Below are 14,554 nucleotides of genomic sequence, written 5' to 3'. Positions count from 1 at the left end.
GAGATGGCACCAAACTTCAGATGATAGAATAATCAGACATTTTATGTCTTTAAGCTTAAGGACGCTTAAAAAGAAGAATCCAAAACATGAAAAAAAGGTCAAGACACTACAAAAAAAATAAAATAAAAAGCAGGCATATTTGAAAGAGGAAGGATTGGATTCACATGAGGGAAATCCCTTCCAAAGGGCTACTTTAAGACTGGTTTACCAAAAATAGTAACAATGAGGAGAATTATTAAGTCAGAATGGAGTTCAAAGAGACGGAAGTCAATTTCTGTGCAAACTACCTTTATTTATAATGAAAAACGTCCCCATTCTGTTATAAAACCGGCACTGTGTAAAGGCACTTGACTGGGGAGAGAGGGGGCAGGGATGCTGATAGAGACTAATATGCCTCACCTGGCCCCTGAAGGCTGTTGGTAGAGATGGTGGCGGAGGTGACTCCTGGGAAAATCCAGTGGCGGTGACCCACTCCAGGCTCCGCTGGGATGGTGGGTTGCCTTGCTTTTCGGCGGGGGGTGGGGGGCAGTAGGAGCAGGAGGCACTTTGGACAGTATGTGACTTGGCAAATGGTGGGGGGGGGTCTCTCTTGCCCCCAATGATTCCCAGCCCCACCACAACCTCCCACAGCTAAGGCAGTTTTCTAAATTTAAGGCTGGGGTTCTCCTTCTCCCCAGGGCTTCCAGGGAAGCAGAGAGGTGTTGGCAAGGACCTCGTCCCTGCAAGGATTGGGGGCGCAGAGAGATGCAGCAGTAAGGGAGGAGGAGTTCTGGAATGAAGGCAGCTGCTGCTTTCTCCTGTCTCCCTTCGAAAAGTCCTTCTCTCCAGCTAGACCTTATTCCTCTGCGGCTTCACCCTGGGGAAGAGCTGAGGGAAGACAGGCTCTTCAGACACCAGGAGCTCCCACCCCTTCATTCCACCCCAAACTTAACACAGTCACCTGATCCACCCCCAAACACGTGGACTGTCTCCATCCTCCCATCCCTTCCTAATGGACCCTCTCAGTTATCTCCCAAACCACACCAGAATCCCCTGTCAGCTGCAAGCACCAGCTGGAGCCTTCCAATCAGCAGCTGGCTTGATGAAATGGAGTATTTCCGAGTCTCCCATACGGCCATAAAAAAGACGCCCGCCTCTCCCTACCACCACGGCTGCCTGGTTGGGACCCACCTCCACCTATTCCCCAATTAAAGGAATCGTCTTCTCTCCCAGGAATATAATGGGATCTTCCTGGTCTCCTCCCCTAACCTAGTAGTATCTCCCTCAGTTCTACCGCGATTTTATTAATGGATTCTTCCTCACCCTGCCCAATGCAGTGTAACGAAAGCTTCCATGCCTGTAATACACAATTCTTTAACTGCCCCCATCACCAAGATGGGATTCTTCATGACTCCCCTTGGCTAGAATACATTCTTCTTTACCTCCCCATGAATATTAGAAATAATAAAAATATTTGATTGAGCACGAACCAATCAAATAACTAGGAAGGCAGTACTGGTGAGTACCCCAGGAAGTACCACCAGTAAGTGGCTCTTCCTCCCCTAACTAAAAGGGGATCTCCCTTACCTCTCCCGTTATTATAATGGGCTCATCCTCACCTCCCCACAACCGATAATGGACTCTTCTGACCTCCCCTCCTCCCCAATGTAATGCACTGTCTCTCTTGCCCTTTTTCCCGTGGGATCACCCCTTTCCTCACAATATCGCTTCTGGGCTCACCCCGAAGTAGTTACGGGGCACGTAGCCCTCCTGGCCGTGCACCGCGGCCCACCACCAGTCCGTCTCTTCTGGCCCATCCCTCCGCAGCACGGTTACAGACTCGCCCTCGCGGAAGGACAGCTCGTCTCCAAACTCAGCGCTGTAATTCCAGAGAGCGTACACCACCCCGTTGTACATCAGCCCCATGCTCTGCTCCACGTCTGAAACAGGAAATCGCGGGGATCGTCAGCGCCCGGTTCAGGGGGGCCGGGAACACTCAGGGATACGACGCGCTGGGGACAGGGACAGACCCTGAGATTTGGCGCCAGCCTCACCTTGGGGAATGAGCCACTTGAAAAGTTGTGTGCCCCTGTCTGGAGAGGGGGGCCTGAGCTGGAGTCAGCTGCCAGGACTGACAGTCTCTAAAACACTGGGGTGCATCAAGCCGGCCCACCAACCCCCGAGGCAGGGTCAGTGGTCCCCATTTCCACTTATATCTGGTTAAGTCCCTGTATCACTCCTAGAAGTACAGTCGTCTGCACCCCACCCCCCCGTAAGTGGTCCAGTCTCCATAGATGACTCAACCCCTCCTTCAGATGGTTCAGCCCTACTGCTCCCCACAAAGTGGTCCCAACTCCCCCTTTCCAGATGGTGCAGTGCACACTGCGCCCCCTCCCCAAAAGATAGTCTCAAAGAGGATGTAATAATTTTCCAGATAGTATAGGCCACCCGAACCCCCCTTTAATCCCATCAAGGATTTAGCCCCCTTTCCGGATGGTACAGTCCACCATGCTCCCCCCCCCTTTAATGGTTCAGTCCACCGTGTTCCAGTTTCTCCTCCTCTCCACTACCCCTCCCCCCCCCCAGCAAGTGTGCTGTTCAATCTCTACTTCATCCTCACAGAACTCTCCAAGTCCAGGCAGGTAGGAGGTACAATCTTCTTATCTCATAGGCTTCATCTACCTGTGACAAAGGTGGTCACAATCCCCCTTCCCAAAGCTTCAGTGGACGGTCTATTTCCCGCCCCAGCTGTCCTGGCCTGCCGCTGCTCACCACTAAGGCAGGTGTTACAGCCCCACGGCTCCCACCCACTTTCTGCCACAGCACAGCAGGCTGTCGTGTAGTCCCTCCAGGCTCACCTCCCAAATACATTGGCCCACCCCCAGGTCCCACAGCCTGCCTTACCCCAACTCTCTGAGGTCCCCAACCCCGCCTTATGATAGAGTTGGCCCCTCCAGGTGAGCGCTACAGACCCTAGGCACTTAGTTCCTCCCATCACCTGTTTAAGTGATGTGCACCTAGGATACGGCCTACCTAGTTCCTCCCATCACCTGTTTAAGTGATGTGCACCCCCCCCCCACCACCGGAGATATATGGTACAGCCTCCTGTCTCACTAGGAGTGGAAGAGTCCCCAAGCTCCTCCCCAGAAGCCATGGCCTGCTCACCTCTCACCTGTGTGGTGCTGTATTTCCCACAGGTAGCACAGCCCATGTGCCCAGCCCTAGGCCAGGTAGATGGTATAGTTGGAACGTCCAACTCCCCACCCCCGTGGATGAGAAAGCGGCGCAGTCTCCACACCTGCTCTTCTCCCTACAGGTGTCCAGCTTGCGTGGCACAGTTCCCCTGTCCCCCTCTCCCTCGAAGGTGGCACAGTCTGCTGCGCCCACACACCCTTCTTGCACCTGCCAGGTGGGAGGCCCAGTGCCCCACCCCTGCAGGTGGTCCATCCCGCCGGCCCCTCCTCGGTGATGCTGCCACAAGGTTGGTACAGCCCCCCGCGTCCTCTCTCAGGAGCCGCAGTCTGCTGCCTTCCCCCGCCCAACATCTACCAGCTGGGCGTCCCAGTCCCCGCGACGCCCTCCCCCAGAGGTGGCCCAGCCCGCCCACCGAGGCGCCCCAGCCCTGCCTCGCACCTGCCAGGTAAGTGGCGCAGTCGACGTAACCCTCGCGGTAGGGGTCGCACTTCTCGATGGCGGTGGCGCCGTCACTGAGCGTGGTGGCGAAGATTGCCGCGCCGTGCTGCACCAGCGCCATGCAGATGGCCGTGTCGTTGCAGGACGCCGCGCAGTGCAACGGTGTCCTAGGCGAGGGAGGCAGGCGTGAGAGGCCGCGCTGGGGCCCGCAGCGCCTTCCCCGCCCCACGCCGGCCGCGCGAGGTCAGGACTCACCAGCCGTGGCTGTCGGGGGAGTTGACGTTGGCACCCGCCGCGATTAGGAAGTCCACGATGGGGTAGTTGGCGCCGCAGATGGCGTTATGCAGGGCGGTGATGCCCTCCTCGTTGGGCTGGCTCGGGTCGTTCATCTGGACAAGCCGGGGGACGGAGAGGCTCAGTCCCGCGTCTGCTATCCAGCGCCTGCCGCCCCCACCCGCCCGCCCTTCTGTCCGGCAGCACTCACCTCCTTCACCGCCTGCTGCACCACGTCCAGCTCCCCGGTCAGCGCGGCGTCCAGCAGCAGCACGAGCGGGCTGAGGCGCGCGCGACGTACCTTGCGCGGGGAGCCGGCCTTCCGCAGCACCGAGCGCATCTCCTGAGGGACAGAACCGGGGCTTCAGTGGCTTGGCGGGGATTGCTAATATACCCATTCCTCAGAGCGGGGAAACGGAGGCTCAGGGACCAGGCGGCCACTCCAGGTCATCCAACTAGACAGGGCTGAGATTGGAACCCAGGAACGTACGTACACATAGCCTGAGTCCAGAGGGCCATGGGAAGGAGGGTCCCTCAGTTCTACAGCCTCTGGTTCCCTGCAACACTCAGGGAATCGGGTGATTTTGGAATCTTGGGCCCTGAGACCTGAGAGGAAGCTTGGAGACCACGAATTGTGGAAGCCAGATATTCAACCCATAGTTTCATTTCTTTTATATATTAAAAAAAAAAAATGCTAGGAAGCACACCTGACAAGATGTTACCAAGTTAATTTCAGATGTTTGGAATTAGAATATATATTTTAAAATTATGTACTTTTATTTATAGAAATTTATTCTAAAGAGATAATTAGTAATTTAGGAAATTAGAATATTTATCATATTATTCCTTGTGCCTTCTTATTTTTGATTTTCAAGTGTCTTACAAAATTCATTTATTCTGAGCATATAGCATTTGTGATTCTGGTCTTCGATGTCAATGATTTCAAGATTCTGGAATTTGAAGATCCCACGAGCCACCCATTTAAAAATTCTCTGATGCTAAGTTTCCAGTATGTGTGAGTCCAGAAATGCTAAGTTGTGCCATTTCAAATTGCTGAGGACCCAGGACATTGCATTCCCAAGATTCTATGATTGAGAACTTGAATATTTCATGGTGAGAACTTCATTCCAAAAGACTGGAAGGAAGTACTCAAAATGTTAATCGTGGTTCTCTCTGAGCGCTGTTATTTGGGCCTCTTTATTCTACTTTTATCTATTTCTTCCTAGTTACTGTGTTTGTGTGTTCCTTTCTCGTGGAAAATGTTCACTTAAAATAAAATTCTGTATTATAACATATTCGTGCACTAATCTATGATTTAAGATTCAAATGATGAGTCTTTAATTTTCAGTTCTGGGGACTTCAAGAATCAGTAATAACCAGGGTTTGTGTTACTAACTTTTTAATTCTAAGATCCTGTGCAAACCTTCAGTGTTCTGGAATTCTGAAATTTCACTCTTCTGAGTTTGTGATGTCAGGATTTAATTTTTGAATTCCGTGAGTGTTCCGGTTTCTCTGTGGCCAGAACTTTGTGATTCTACAATGAGGCAACTTGACCATGTCAAGACACTGTCGTTCTTCCATTCTTGATTTCAAGATCCTGAGCCTCAACATTTCTTGGCTCCACCCTCGGAAGGGCCTGGGAATACGCATTTGGGGGTCCACCTGGCCCCCACGTCTTCTCTGAGAATTGTTCTCCTCCATCTGTCTACCCACACTGAGAAATCAGGATTGTTCCATGTGACTACACCCCGCTCCCTCCAAGCCACGATGCAGAAACCAGACCAAGATCAGCAGGAGACCAGCCCCCTGGTCAAATGATAACAATAATAGTAAAGGGCCAGGCACTATTCTAAGCACTATATTCATGTATTAAATCCTCACAGCAACCCTGTGCTTATTTTCATCCCCATTCTACAGATGAGGAAACTGAGGCACAGACAATGTGTCTGGCCCAAGGTCGCACAGCCGATAAGTGCTGTGGAGCTGGGATTTGAACCCAGGCAGCCTAGCTCTGCCACTGGTGCACTTAACCACGACACCTACAACCTCAGAGACCAGAGACTTGTTCTTGAAAATCTGAATGGAAGAAGCTCTGACTAGAGTCAGAGGACACCATGGACTTGAACTGGGAGGTCATTTTGAGTCAGGGCCGGGTGGGCCATTTCTAACCATGGCACAGGCTTGCTGAGGTGTAAGAGGAGAGAGCAGCTCCCCAGAGAAGGCGGACATGAGCGGCTGTGGCAACTAGGGAGAGAAATGGTGACTGCCTTGATTCAGGCAGGCTTTTCAGACCCCAGAATAAACCCTCTGTCATGCCAAGACGAAGTCATTTCCAGGTTGGAAGACTCTAAGATTCCTGAAGGGAAGCCCTGGGGGCACAGGTTACTGGAGAGGAGCAGAGAAAATCTCGATGTGGCCGAGACTTCTGAATGCCCCTCCACATATGTTCTCCCTTTCTGCTGAGCACAGGTACACTTAGATGTAAAACTACATTTCTCAGCTTCCCTTGCAGCTGGGTTCCCGGCCAGTGGAATGCGCCAGATGTGATGCGTGCAGTTTCCAGGTTCTGTCCTAAAAGGGAAGGGATGCTTCCGTATGCTGAGTCATATACCCCAGTTTCCTCCTATATTACTTACCATGCTCTGTGGCTGCTCTGGTGGGCTGCTCTGGAGAGGGGCTGGAGGTGGTATGGGAGCTGGTGGGGCTGGAGCAGGGGGCCCTGCCCTGGCCTCAGGTCCCTCAGTGATGGGACACAGCTCAGGCTCGGGCCCCCCAGGCCCACCGTGACGATGGAAGAGGCGGCTGATGATCTGCTGGTACTGCTTCTTGTGGGTGGGGGGCAGGGCTATAGGAGGGCTCTGCTCCATGGAGCCCCTGCGTTTGAGGGGCCGTGGAATTTCTGCCAGCACCCGTGCCACCTCCTCCAGCTCGGGCACTGACTGTGCCTCGGGCGGCAGTGCTGGCTGCAGCCGTGTGGGACTAAGGGGCCGAGTTACAGTGCCTTCATCTCCATCACCAGCCTCCAGCCCTGGTGTCAGCAGCCCCTCCAGCTCCGGCTCAGGCTCCAGCTCAGTGGGAGGTTTGGGGAAGCCTAGAAGGAGCAAGAGCCCCATCAAAGGAGGGGTCCCAAGAGACCCGAGAGACTCCCTCCCCACAACTTCCAGGACTTGCAACAAATGCCTGATTTGCTGTGTGACCTCAGGGCAGTGTTTTGCTTTCTCTGGGCTACACTTTCCCTGGGTTGTGAATAATAGACAATTATGACAGCCCCCATTTAACAAGCACTTAGCATGTGCCTCGTGCTTTACATGCCTATCACTGAACTCTCACCACTACCTTGTGACGTTGATATGGCTAATATCTCATTATTACAGAAAGGGAAACTGAGTCTCAGAGAAGGCAAGTCAGTTGCCTAAAGCCACACAGCTGGGATTTGAACTCAGTCCTATCTGACTCCAGAATCTCTGCTCCTACCATTACGATAAACTTGACTTTCTAAGATTGTAAGAATTTCCTCTCCTAACATCTCAGGCAAAAAACTGCTGAGGACTTCCCTGGTGGCACAGGGGTTAAGAATCTGCCTGCCAATGCAGGGGACACGGGTTCAATCCCTGGTCCAGGAAGATCTCACATGCCGTGGAGCAACTAAGCCCGTGCGCCGCAACTACTGGAGCCCGGACCCAGAATAAGAGAAGCCACCACAGTGAGAAGCCCGCACACCGCCCCTGCTCTCTGTCATTAGAGAAAGCCCGCGCGCTGCAAGGAAGACCCGAGGCAGCCAAAAATAAATACAGAAAGAAAGAAAATTGCTGGGACTAGAATCTTGGTACTTGTTGGTCTCTTCTCTCTGTTTCTTGCCTTTCTGTCAGAGCTTCTAAAGCAGGTAGAAATATACAATTTTATATATATATATATATATATTTTTTTTTTTTTTTTTTTTTTTTTTTTCTGTGTGCGGGCCTCCCACTGCTGTGGCCTCTCCTGTTGCGGAGCACAGGCTCCGGACGCGCAGACTCAGCGGCCATGGCTCACGGGCCCAGCCGCTCTGCAGCATGTGGGATGTTCCCGGACCGGGGCACAAACCCGTGTCCCCTGCATCGGCAGGCGGACTCTCAACCACTGCGCCACCAGGGAAGTCCTCCAATGATCATTTTATACACGATTTCATTGACTGTCCATCGTAATCTATGAAGTAAATGTTATTAATCTCTCTTCACAGATGAGAAAATGTAAGCTCAGATGGGTTAATTAATTTATCCTCAGTCACACAGCATGTCAATGGTAGAGAGGGGATCAAAACCCACTCAGCTTAAATCCAGGCCCTGCGCTGGTCTCACACCAAAAACTATTAATAATGATTAATATGATAGCTATTAAGGGCTTTCTATACATCAGGCCCTATTTTAAGGACTTGATATGGATTAAATAATCTAGTACCATAACCCAATAAGGTAGGTTCTATCACTATTCACCTTTTACACTTCAGGAAATTGAGGTCCAGAGAGGTTAACTGACTTGCCAAAGGTCACACAGTGTGGAGCCAGCCAGTCTGACTCCAGGGTCCATGCTTAAGCACTGTGCTACCCCTAGTTCCTGAGCAAATCCCCAAGCTCATCTGGCCTTGCTCTCTGCAGGGACAATGTCTGGAAACACGTGTTTGGTTGTGATGGGACCCCAAGCTGGTCTGGTCCCCAGCCATCTGCCCCCTCTTCACCCATCCCTCCGGAACCCCCATTGCTGACTCACCTTCACTCACAGCGGACCAAGTCTCTTGGGGGGGTTGGGGGACGGGGGCAAGGGCTTGAAGCTGGGGCTGAGGCTGTAATTGTGGCTGGGACTGTGGAGGCAGCTGGGGCTGGGGAAGCAGCTTAGGCGGGGGAGCTCGAGAGAAGATGGGGGAGCCAGGGAGCATGGCCCTGCTGGCTCCGTGCTCCCAAAAGGCATTCTGCAGCTTGAATATCATGCTGAGAGGGATGGGGCGCTGGCGGGGGGCACTTCGGGGCTGGGGGCTGGTAGGAGGCATGGGGATGCGGCTGACAGGCTGCCAGCTTCGGGGCAAAGTGCCTGATGAGCCCGCGGAGACCAGCGATCGGCGGTAGCTGTCTATATCAGAACGCCTGTCGTTGGTCAGAAGGGAGACCTTGTAATTGCGGGGCAGAGTGGCACTGGTGAAGTTGTCCTGGGGGAGAAAGAGGGAGGGAAGGAAGATAGAAGGGGCTCAGGTGGGAGGAGACAGGCATAAGGGAATGAGTGATAAGGGAGTGGAGGAAAGGAGGAGGGAGGTAAAGGCAAAAGGTGGGAAGGGAGAGAAGGAGGGGAGGGAAGACAGAGGGAGTGAAAGGAAAGACGGTCAGGGAGGGGGTGGAAATCCAGGATAAAGGAAGAGCCTGGGGAAGGGTACAGAAACTGCGGGCGCAGGCAGGAGGGGAAGACTAGCCCTGACTCCACCCTTGCCCACCAGCCTCCTCCCCAAGTTCCTCCGGCCCCTCACCTTCCCGGGGGCCCCCAGCCCATCCAGGCTGCTCTCTCTCCAGGGTAACAGCTGCAGGCCTGGTGAAGCAGGCCGCGCGAAGACATCGAGTCCTGTGAGGCGGGAATCATTAGGGTCTGGGGGAGGCCTCTCCGGGTCCCCCACTCCTTTGGCCTCGCACCACTCACGTTCATAGCTCGCTGTCTGCGAGGACTTCTTCTCGTATGCCACGTCCAGGTCAGACTCGTTCCAGGCTTTGGGGGGCCGCCGCCGAAGCGTTAGGTCGTCTGGAGGGAGGTTGCCCATGAGGATGTGGGGGGCGGGCGGGGGGGGGGCCCCGAAGCTGGTCCCGGACCTTGCGCCACTCCCACCCGCCAAGTTCGGCCCCCTGGTTCACCTTGCGCGCGCAGAGGTGGGGCGAAGGCGCTGACGCCAGGGCCCAGCAGGGGGCTCCCAAAGGCAGGCGGCGCCTCATAGGCTGCGGTCGGGGTGCGAGGCGAGGGCCCGCGCTCAGGAAAGAAGGCCTGGGGCCCTTCGGCCAGGGGGCTGACACGGGGGGAGCGGGCACGGCCCAAGAAGTCAAAGGGCGTGGGGGAACCCTGCTGTCTGAGCGGGCCGGGGCGAGGGGAGGGCGAACGGCCGTGGGGGCTGCCTGCTCCATCGAAGGTGCGGGGCCGGGGTGAGGGCGCGCGGTCCAGGCTGCTGTAGGCATCCGGCTGCAGGTAGAACTGGGTGCGCGGTGACGACGGCCGGCCCTTAGGGGACAGCGAGCTGTAGGGGAGCAGAGCCGGGGCGCTCTCGGAGCGTCCGAACGAGATGTCTGCGCCGTCGGTGGTCGCCTTCCGGGGAGACCCGCGGCAGCCCAAGGGCTCGGGGACAGGGCTGAGGCTGTACCGGGACAGCTGTAGGGAGGTCGGGACATTGAGGGGTCAAAGGAGACAATAGTAGAGGGTTGGTAGGTCAATAGAGGTGATCGAAAATCAACCCTGGAGAGTTGGACGGAGCTAGAGATTCAGGCATAGGGAGCCCTGCAATCAGGGCTGGGGCTCGCATGTACAGTGCCTTTGTGCCGCTTAGAAAAAAACCCTTTTCTTCCGAGGGTCCTGACAGACGTCCACTTCCACTGATCCCCACTTCCATTAATCCCACAAGTAGCTTTAAATAGCCCACAGCCTGCACAGCCCCATGGGACAGGCTTGCCTGAACTCCTGGAGGAAAGAACCTGACTTTGGGGGTCTCGGGTGGGGACCAGGGCAAGCAGGCTCACCCTAGCCGGCGCTCTGGCCTGCGAGCCAAGAGACGCCGCCGGCAAGTCTGACCACAGCGACTCCAACTGCTTGGTCAGTTCGTCCACCTTGGCCGCCGCCGTGTCCAGCTCCGTATTCTTCAGGTCCATGTGCTTCGCGGCTAGAGCTGGGCGGCCGGTAGTAGCAGTGAGGACCCGGATTTCTGGGCTGGGCCCAGGCTCCCCCCCAGTCCCGCCCCGAGGGCCCCGCCCCGCCAAGCCCCGCCCCCTACCCCAGCTCACACTGGAAGTTCAGGTCCAGAAAGTTCCGCGCGCTCTGGAACGCCTCGCTGTCCATGGTGCCGGTTGGCCGCAGCGGGGCGCCTGCGTTTGGGGAGGGGAGCGGGGGAGAGCCTGCTCAGAGCCCGCCCACAGGGAACCTGGGGCCTTGAGGAGCGGGACGGGGCCTTTACTCTCCTACTTCCTTCCACTGGAAGCGCTATGACCCACCACTTGCCCTGCTGGGAAACGCCAACTCCTGCGAAGCCCTCCAGGAAGGCTAAGGACAATTCACTCTCTTTACGTGGCTCCTACTCCATCTCTCTATCTCAGCCCTAATAAGACGTGATCATTCCTTCAGCAATTATCCATTGACCACCTACTATGTGACAGACATTATAGTGAACGGAGGCTGCAATAATAATAACTATCAATTACCGAATGCCTACTAGGGACCAAGAGACACTGTGCTAGATGCTGGGGATCTTTTCAAAAATAATGATGGTGCTGCCTACTGTGTGCCAGGACCTTTGCTAGTTACCCGAGGGTATAATGAAATAAAACAACCATTTATTGAGAGAAAACTGCCCCCTAGAATTGTGCCAAGTGCTTTACAGCTAATACCTTATCCCATGATCAAAATCTCCATAGCAAAAAAAAAAAAAAAAAAAATCTCCATAGCAAAAAAATAAAGTGGGGCTCAGAAACATTTGTTCCCGGTCGCCCTGCAAGAAGTCGGCATACTAGATTTCACACCTGTACCTAACTTGTTATTCTGGGGCATCTCCGTCAGTCTGAAGGGGCTCCAGAGGACGGGGACCACTCAGCTCTCTCTTCCCAGAGTCCCCACCCAGAGGAGACTCAGCATGTTCACACAGACCCAGCGTCAACAGGAAGAACGGGGAGTTGGCCAGGGATGGCTGGGCCACTGTGGCCGCCAACGCAGTGGGAAGGAGCCAGGCCACCAGGAACTAGTCAGGCCAGCACCACCCCCATCTCCATGGTAGCCACCACACCCGCCAGCTCTGCCAGCTCCCCACTACATCAACCGACCACTTAGCTTTGACTTGGGGTGCAGGCGTGGGCAGCAGGGCAGGCTGGGGCATGCTGATTCTGGCCTCAGTCTGGGAAGCCTCGGAACAGAACCTGTTGGGGCTGGTGGCTCATCTGGGTGTGTTAGGATTGTGTGACCTTGGGCTAAGAGTCCCCGCCACTCCTTGGGCCTCAGTTTCCCCAATTGTGAAAGGAGGAGGCAAATCAGCTATTCTGAGAGGCCTCCTCAATCTCTCAGAGGCCTAGATTCTGAAATTATAAGCGCCTTGAGGTTGTAATTAAATTTCGATAGAGGCTAAAACCCTCGGCTTGAGAGTCTATTGTTTGAAAGTTCTCAGTCCCAGATCCTATCTTTGGAACATTCTAGAATTCTCCCCTTTGGCTAGCCTAGATTTCTCTGTCTTCCTGCACTGAGTTCTATCTATCCCAGGATTCCGAAGTCCTAAAAGTCTAGGTGAATGTCTGGTATAGTGGAGTTGCTAAAAGCACACTTAAGGAGGGTTCAAATCTGGTGGCACCACTGTCCCACCTGACCAGACTGCCTCAGTTTCCTGATCTGTAAAATGAGGATAAATAGCAGTCTACCTCAGAGGACAGTTGTGACGATCCAACTGGCCAGAAGGTGCAAGAGGAATCAAGGCTCTGAGAATTGAGGCCTCAACAAGTAGAGACTATAGGGGACCTCCCTGGCGGTGCAGTGGTTAAGACTGAGCTCTCACTGCAGCGGGCACAGAGTTCGATCCCTGGTCCAGGTAAGACCCCGCATTAGAATCTCAGAGATACACAGGAAACCGTCTGTGTTCGTAAAATATAAAAATGAACAATCTATGCTACCTCCAGGGCCAGCATTCTGGTAGCGAATGGTTCTTTTGGGGATTTCATGATCCCCAAATTCTAAGACGCTGACATCCTCTGGGTCTAAGGAAATGCCAAGGCTAGGCGTGGGCCCGTCCCGGGTCTGAGGAGGGGGAAACGGGCGTCAGGGCCGCCAGGGGACGCTCCAGGTCACGGCCTGACCGCAGCGGGGCGGACGGACAGCTCCCGAGCTCAGAGCAGGGGAATGCGCGGAGGGCCCGGGCAGGTGCCGCACCTCCCGCGGCAGGGGAGCGGGGGCCCAGCGGGGGGTCAAGGGTGGCGCGGGCCACGCCTCTGCTCCAGGCCCCTGTCCTCCACCCCCACGTCCTCTCCGCCGGGCTCCCCTCTCCTCCGCCCTTAGGTCTCCCTCCCCGGCATCTTTTGGGGTTCTTTGGGGTTAAAAATCAGGGGTGGGGGGTTCCTGGAGGAATCATCCTGAGTAGGAACAGGGTCAGAGCGCCAGGCTGGTTTGGGAATACCCAGATTGGAATCCCCCAGCTCTGTCCACATAGACAGACGTTGGGAGAGGCTCCACCCTGTCTGGGACTTGGTTTCCCCCCTCTGTGGACGTCTGTGGAATGAGCTAGGACCCTCCCCCTCTTTAAATCTCTACCTTCGGCTATTTAGCTTCTCTGTGCCTCAGTTTCCTTGTGTGTATAATGGGGGAATTAATACCTTCACCTCAAAGAAGTGTGAGGTTTGAATGACATAATTTATGTATAGAGTTTAGAACAGGGAAGGGTACAAAATAAAGTTCACATGAATAAGATTCCTAATTCCCAGGCCTGGAACAGACTGAGGGCTCAAAGCCAAAGTAATTTTTTTCCTCCAAAACAGCCCTTTCAAATCTTTCTGAGATTCTAAAAGCCCTGAGCTTTAACCCCTGGAATCTTGACTTCAGCCCTTGGATCTCAGAATGCTAAATTCTCCCCTGCTTTCCTGAGTTCTAGCCATCCCCAGTGCTGGCCCATTCCAGGGCATAGGAATCCCTGGAAGATTCCAGGCAGAAGGTGGCAAAAGCCTAGGGTGTGCGTTGTGCCCGCACTCCAGCCTCAGTTTCCCCATTGGACTAGAAAGAAGTCATTCCCTGGGCTGGGCTCAGCAAACCTCAATGGAAGTGAGACCTTTGGGCAGTTGCCGGAGACTTCTGTAGACAATGGGAACCATCCATTACCTGCCAGCCCTGAGCCTGGCACGCTGTGAGCTCTGTCTTGGCAGCCACAGTTATTATTTTTTATTTCATCTCAGGCTACCACCAAATGCCCTTCAAGCCCAGACATTAGGAAGTTCTTCTCTCTCTCATCAGAACCCCCTGCCCCACCCCTTGTTTAATCCCTTCACGTGACTCATGGGGATGGAGAGAAGGGGGAGTCGGGCGGAGGGAGGTGCCAAGCCCTGCCCTCCCCCAGCTTCAAGGACAGACACACACCTCCAGAATTAGCCTCTATCCTCCCTTATCTCTCACACTACCTCAGGTCAGACAGATGGGAGTGGAGGTGACATTTTTCACCTCAGGGTCAGGGCCAGGAGCCCTAGGAGAGAAGTGAGTCAGAAAATCCCGTGGGAGTGGATGGTATCCCGACGCCCAGAGTGGCTGAGGAAGGGGGAGGGCAAATCCTGACCCTCAACTCTGCTGCCAGTGTGACCCTAAGCCTCAGTTTACCTCCGTCCTCTCTGTGTAATGGCTGTATTGTGCCCGCCATGCAAGCCCCCCAGAATCCAACCCCGCCTTCTGGAATTCTGCCCTGGATTCTAGAACGCCCTTTGCAAATCCCAGATATCGCCCC

General features: G+C 54.5%; 1 protein-coding gene across 1 annotated transcript; it reads right to left on the bottom strand.

Annotated features, from left to right (window-relative positions):
* Nucleotides 1-828: 828 nt before the first annotated feature.
* On the bottom strand, nt 829-10,938 carry PPP1R13L (protein phosphatase 1 regulatory subunit 13 like). The gene is made up of 12 exons (XM_065898956.1): nt 10,884-10,938; nt 10,623-10,768; nt 9,753-10,257; nt 9,544-9,642; nt 9,377-9,468; nt 8,632-9,064; nt 6,522-6,976; nt 4,097-4,228; nt 3,868-4,001; nt 3,613-3,779; nt 1,720-1,919; nt 829-867 (listed from the first exon to the last, which is right to left on the bottom strand). The coding sequence occupies exons 1-12, from the start codon at nt 10,936-10,938 to the stop codon at nt 829-831; spliced, it is 2,457 nt and encodes an 818-aa protein (XP_065755028.1).
* Nucleotides 10,939-14,554: the final 3,616 nt, after the last annotated feature.

This window comes from Phocoena phocoena, chromosome 20 (assembly GCF_963924675.1).
Source record: "Phocoena phocoena chromosome 20, mPhoPho1.1, whole genome shotgun sequence".
NCBI lineage: Eukaryota > Metazoa > Chordata > Mammalia > Artiodactyla > Phocoenidae > Phocoena > Phocoena phocoena.
The sequence above is the reverse complement of the archived record's forward strand: the minus strand, read 5'-3'. Positions and strand labels throughout refer to the sequence as shown.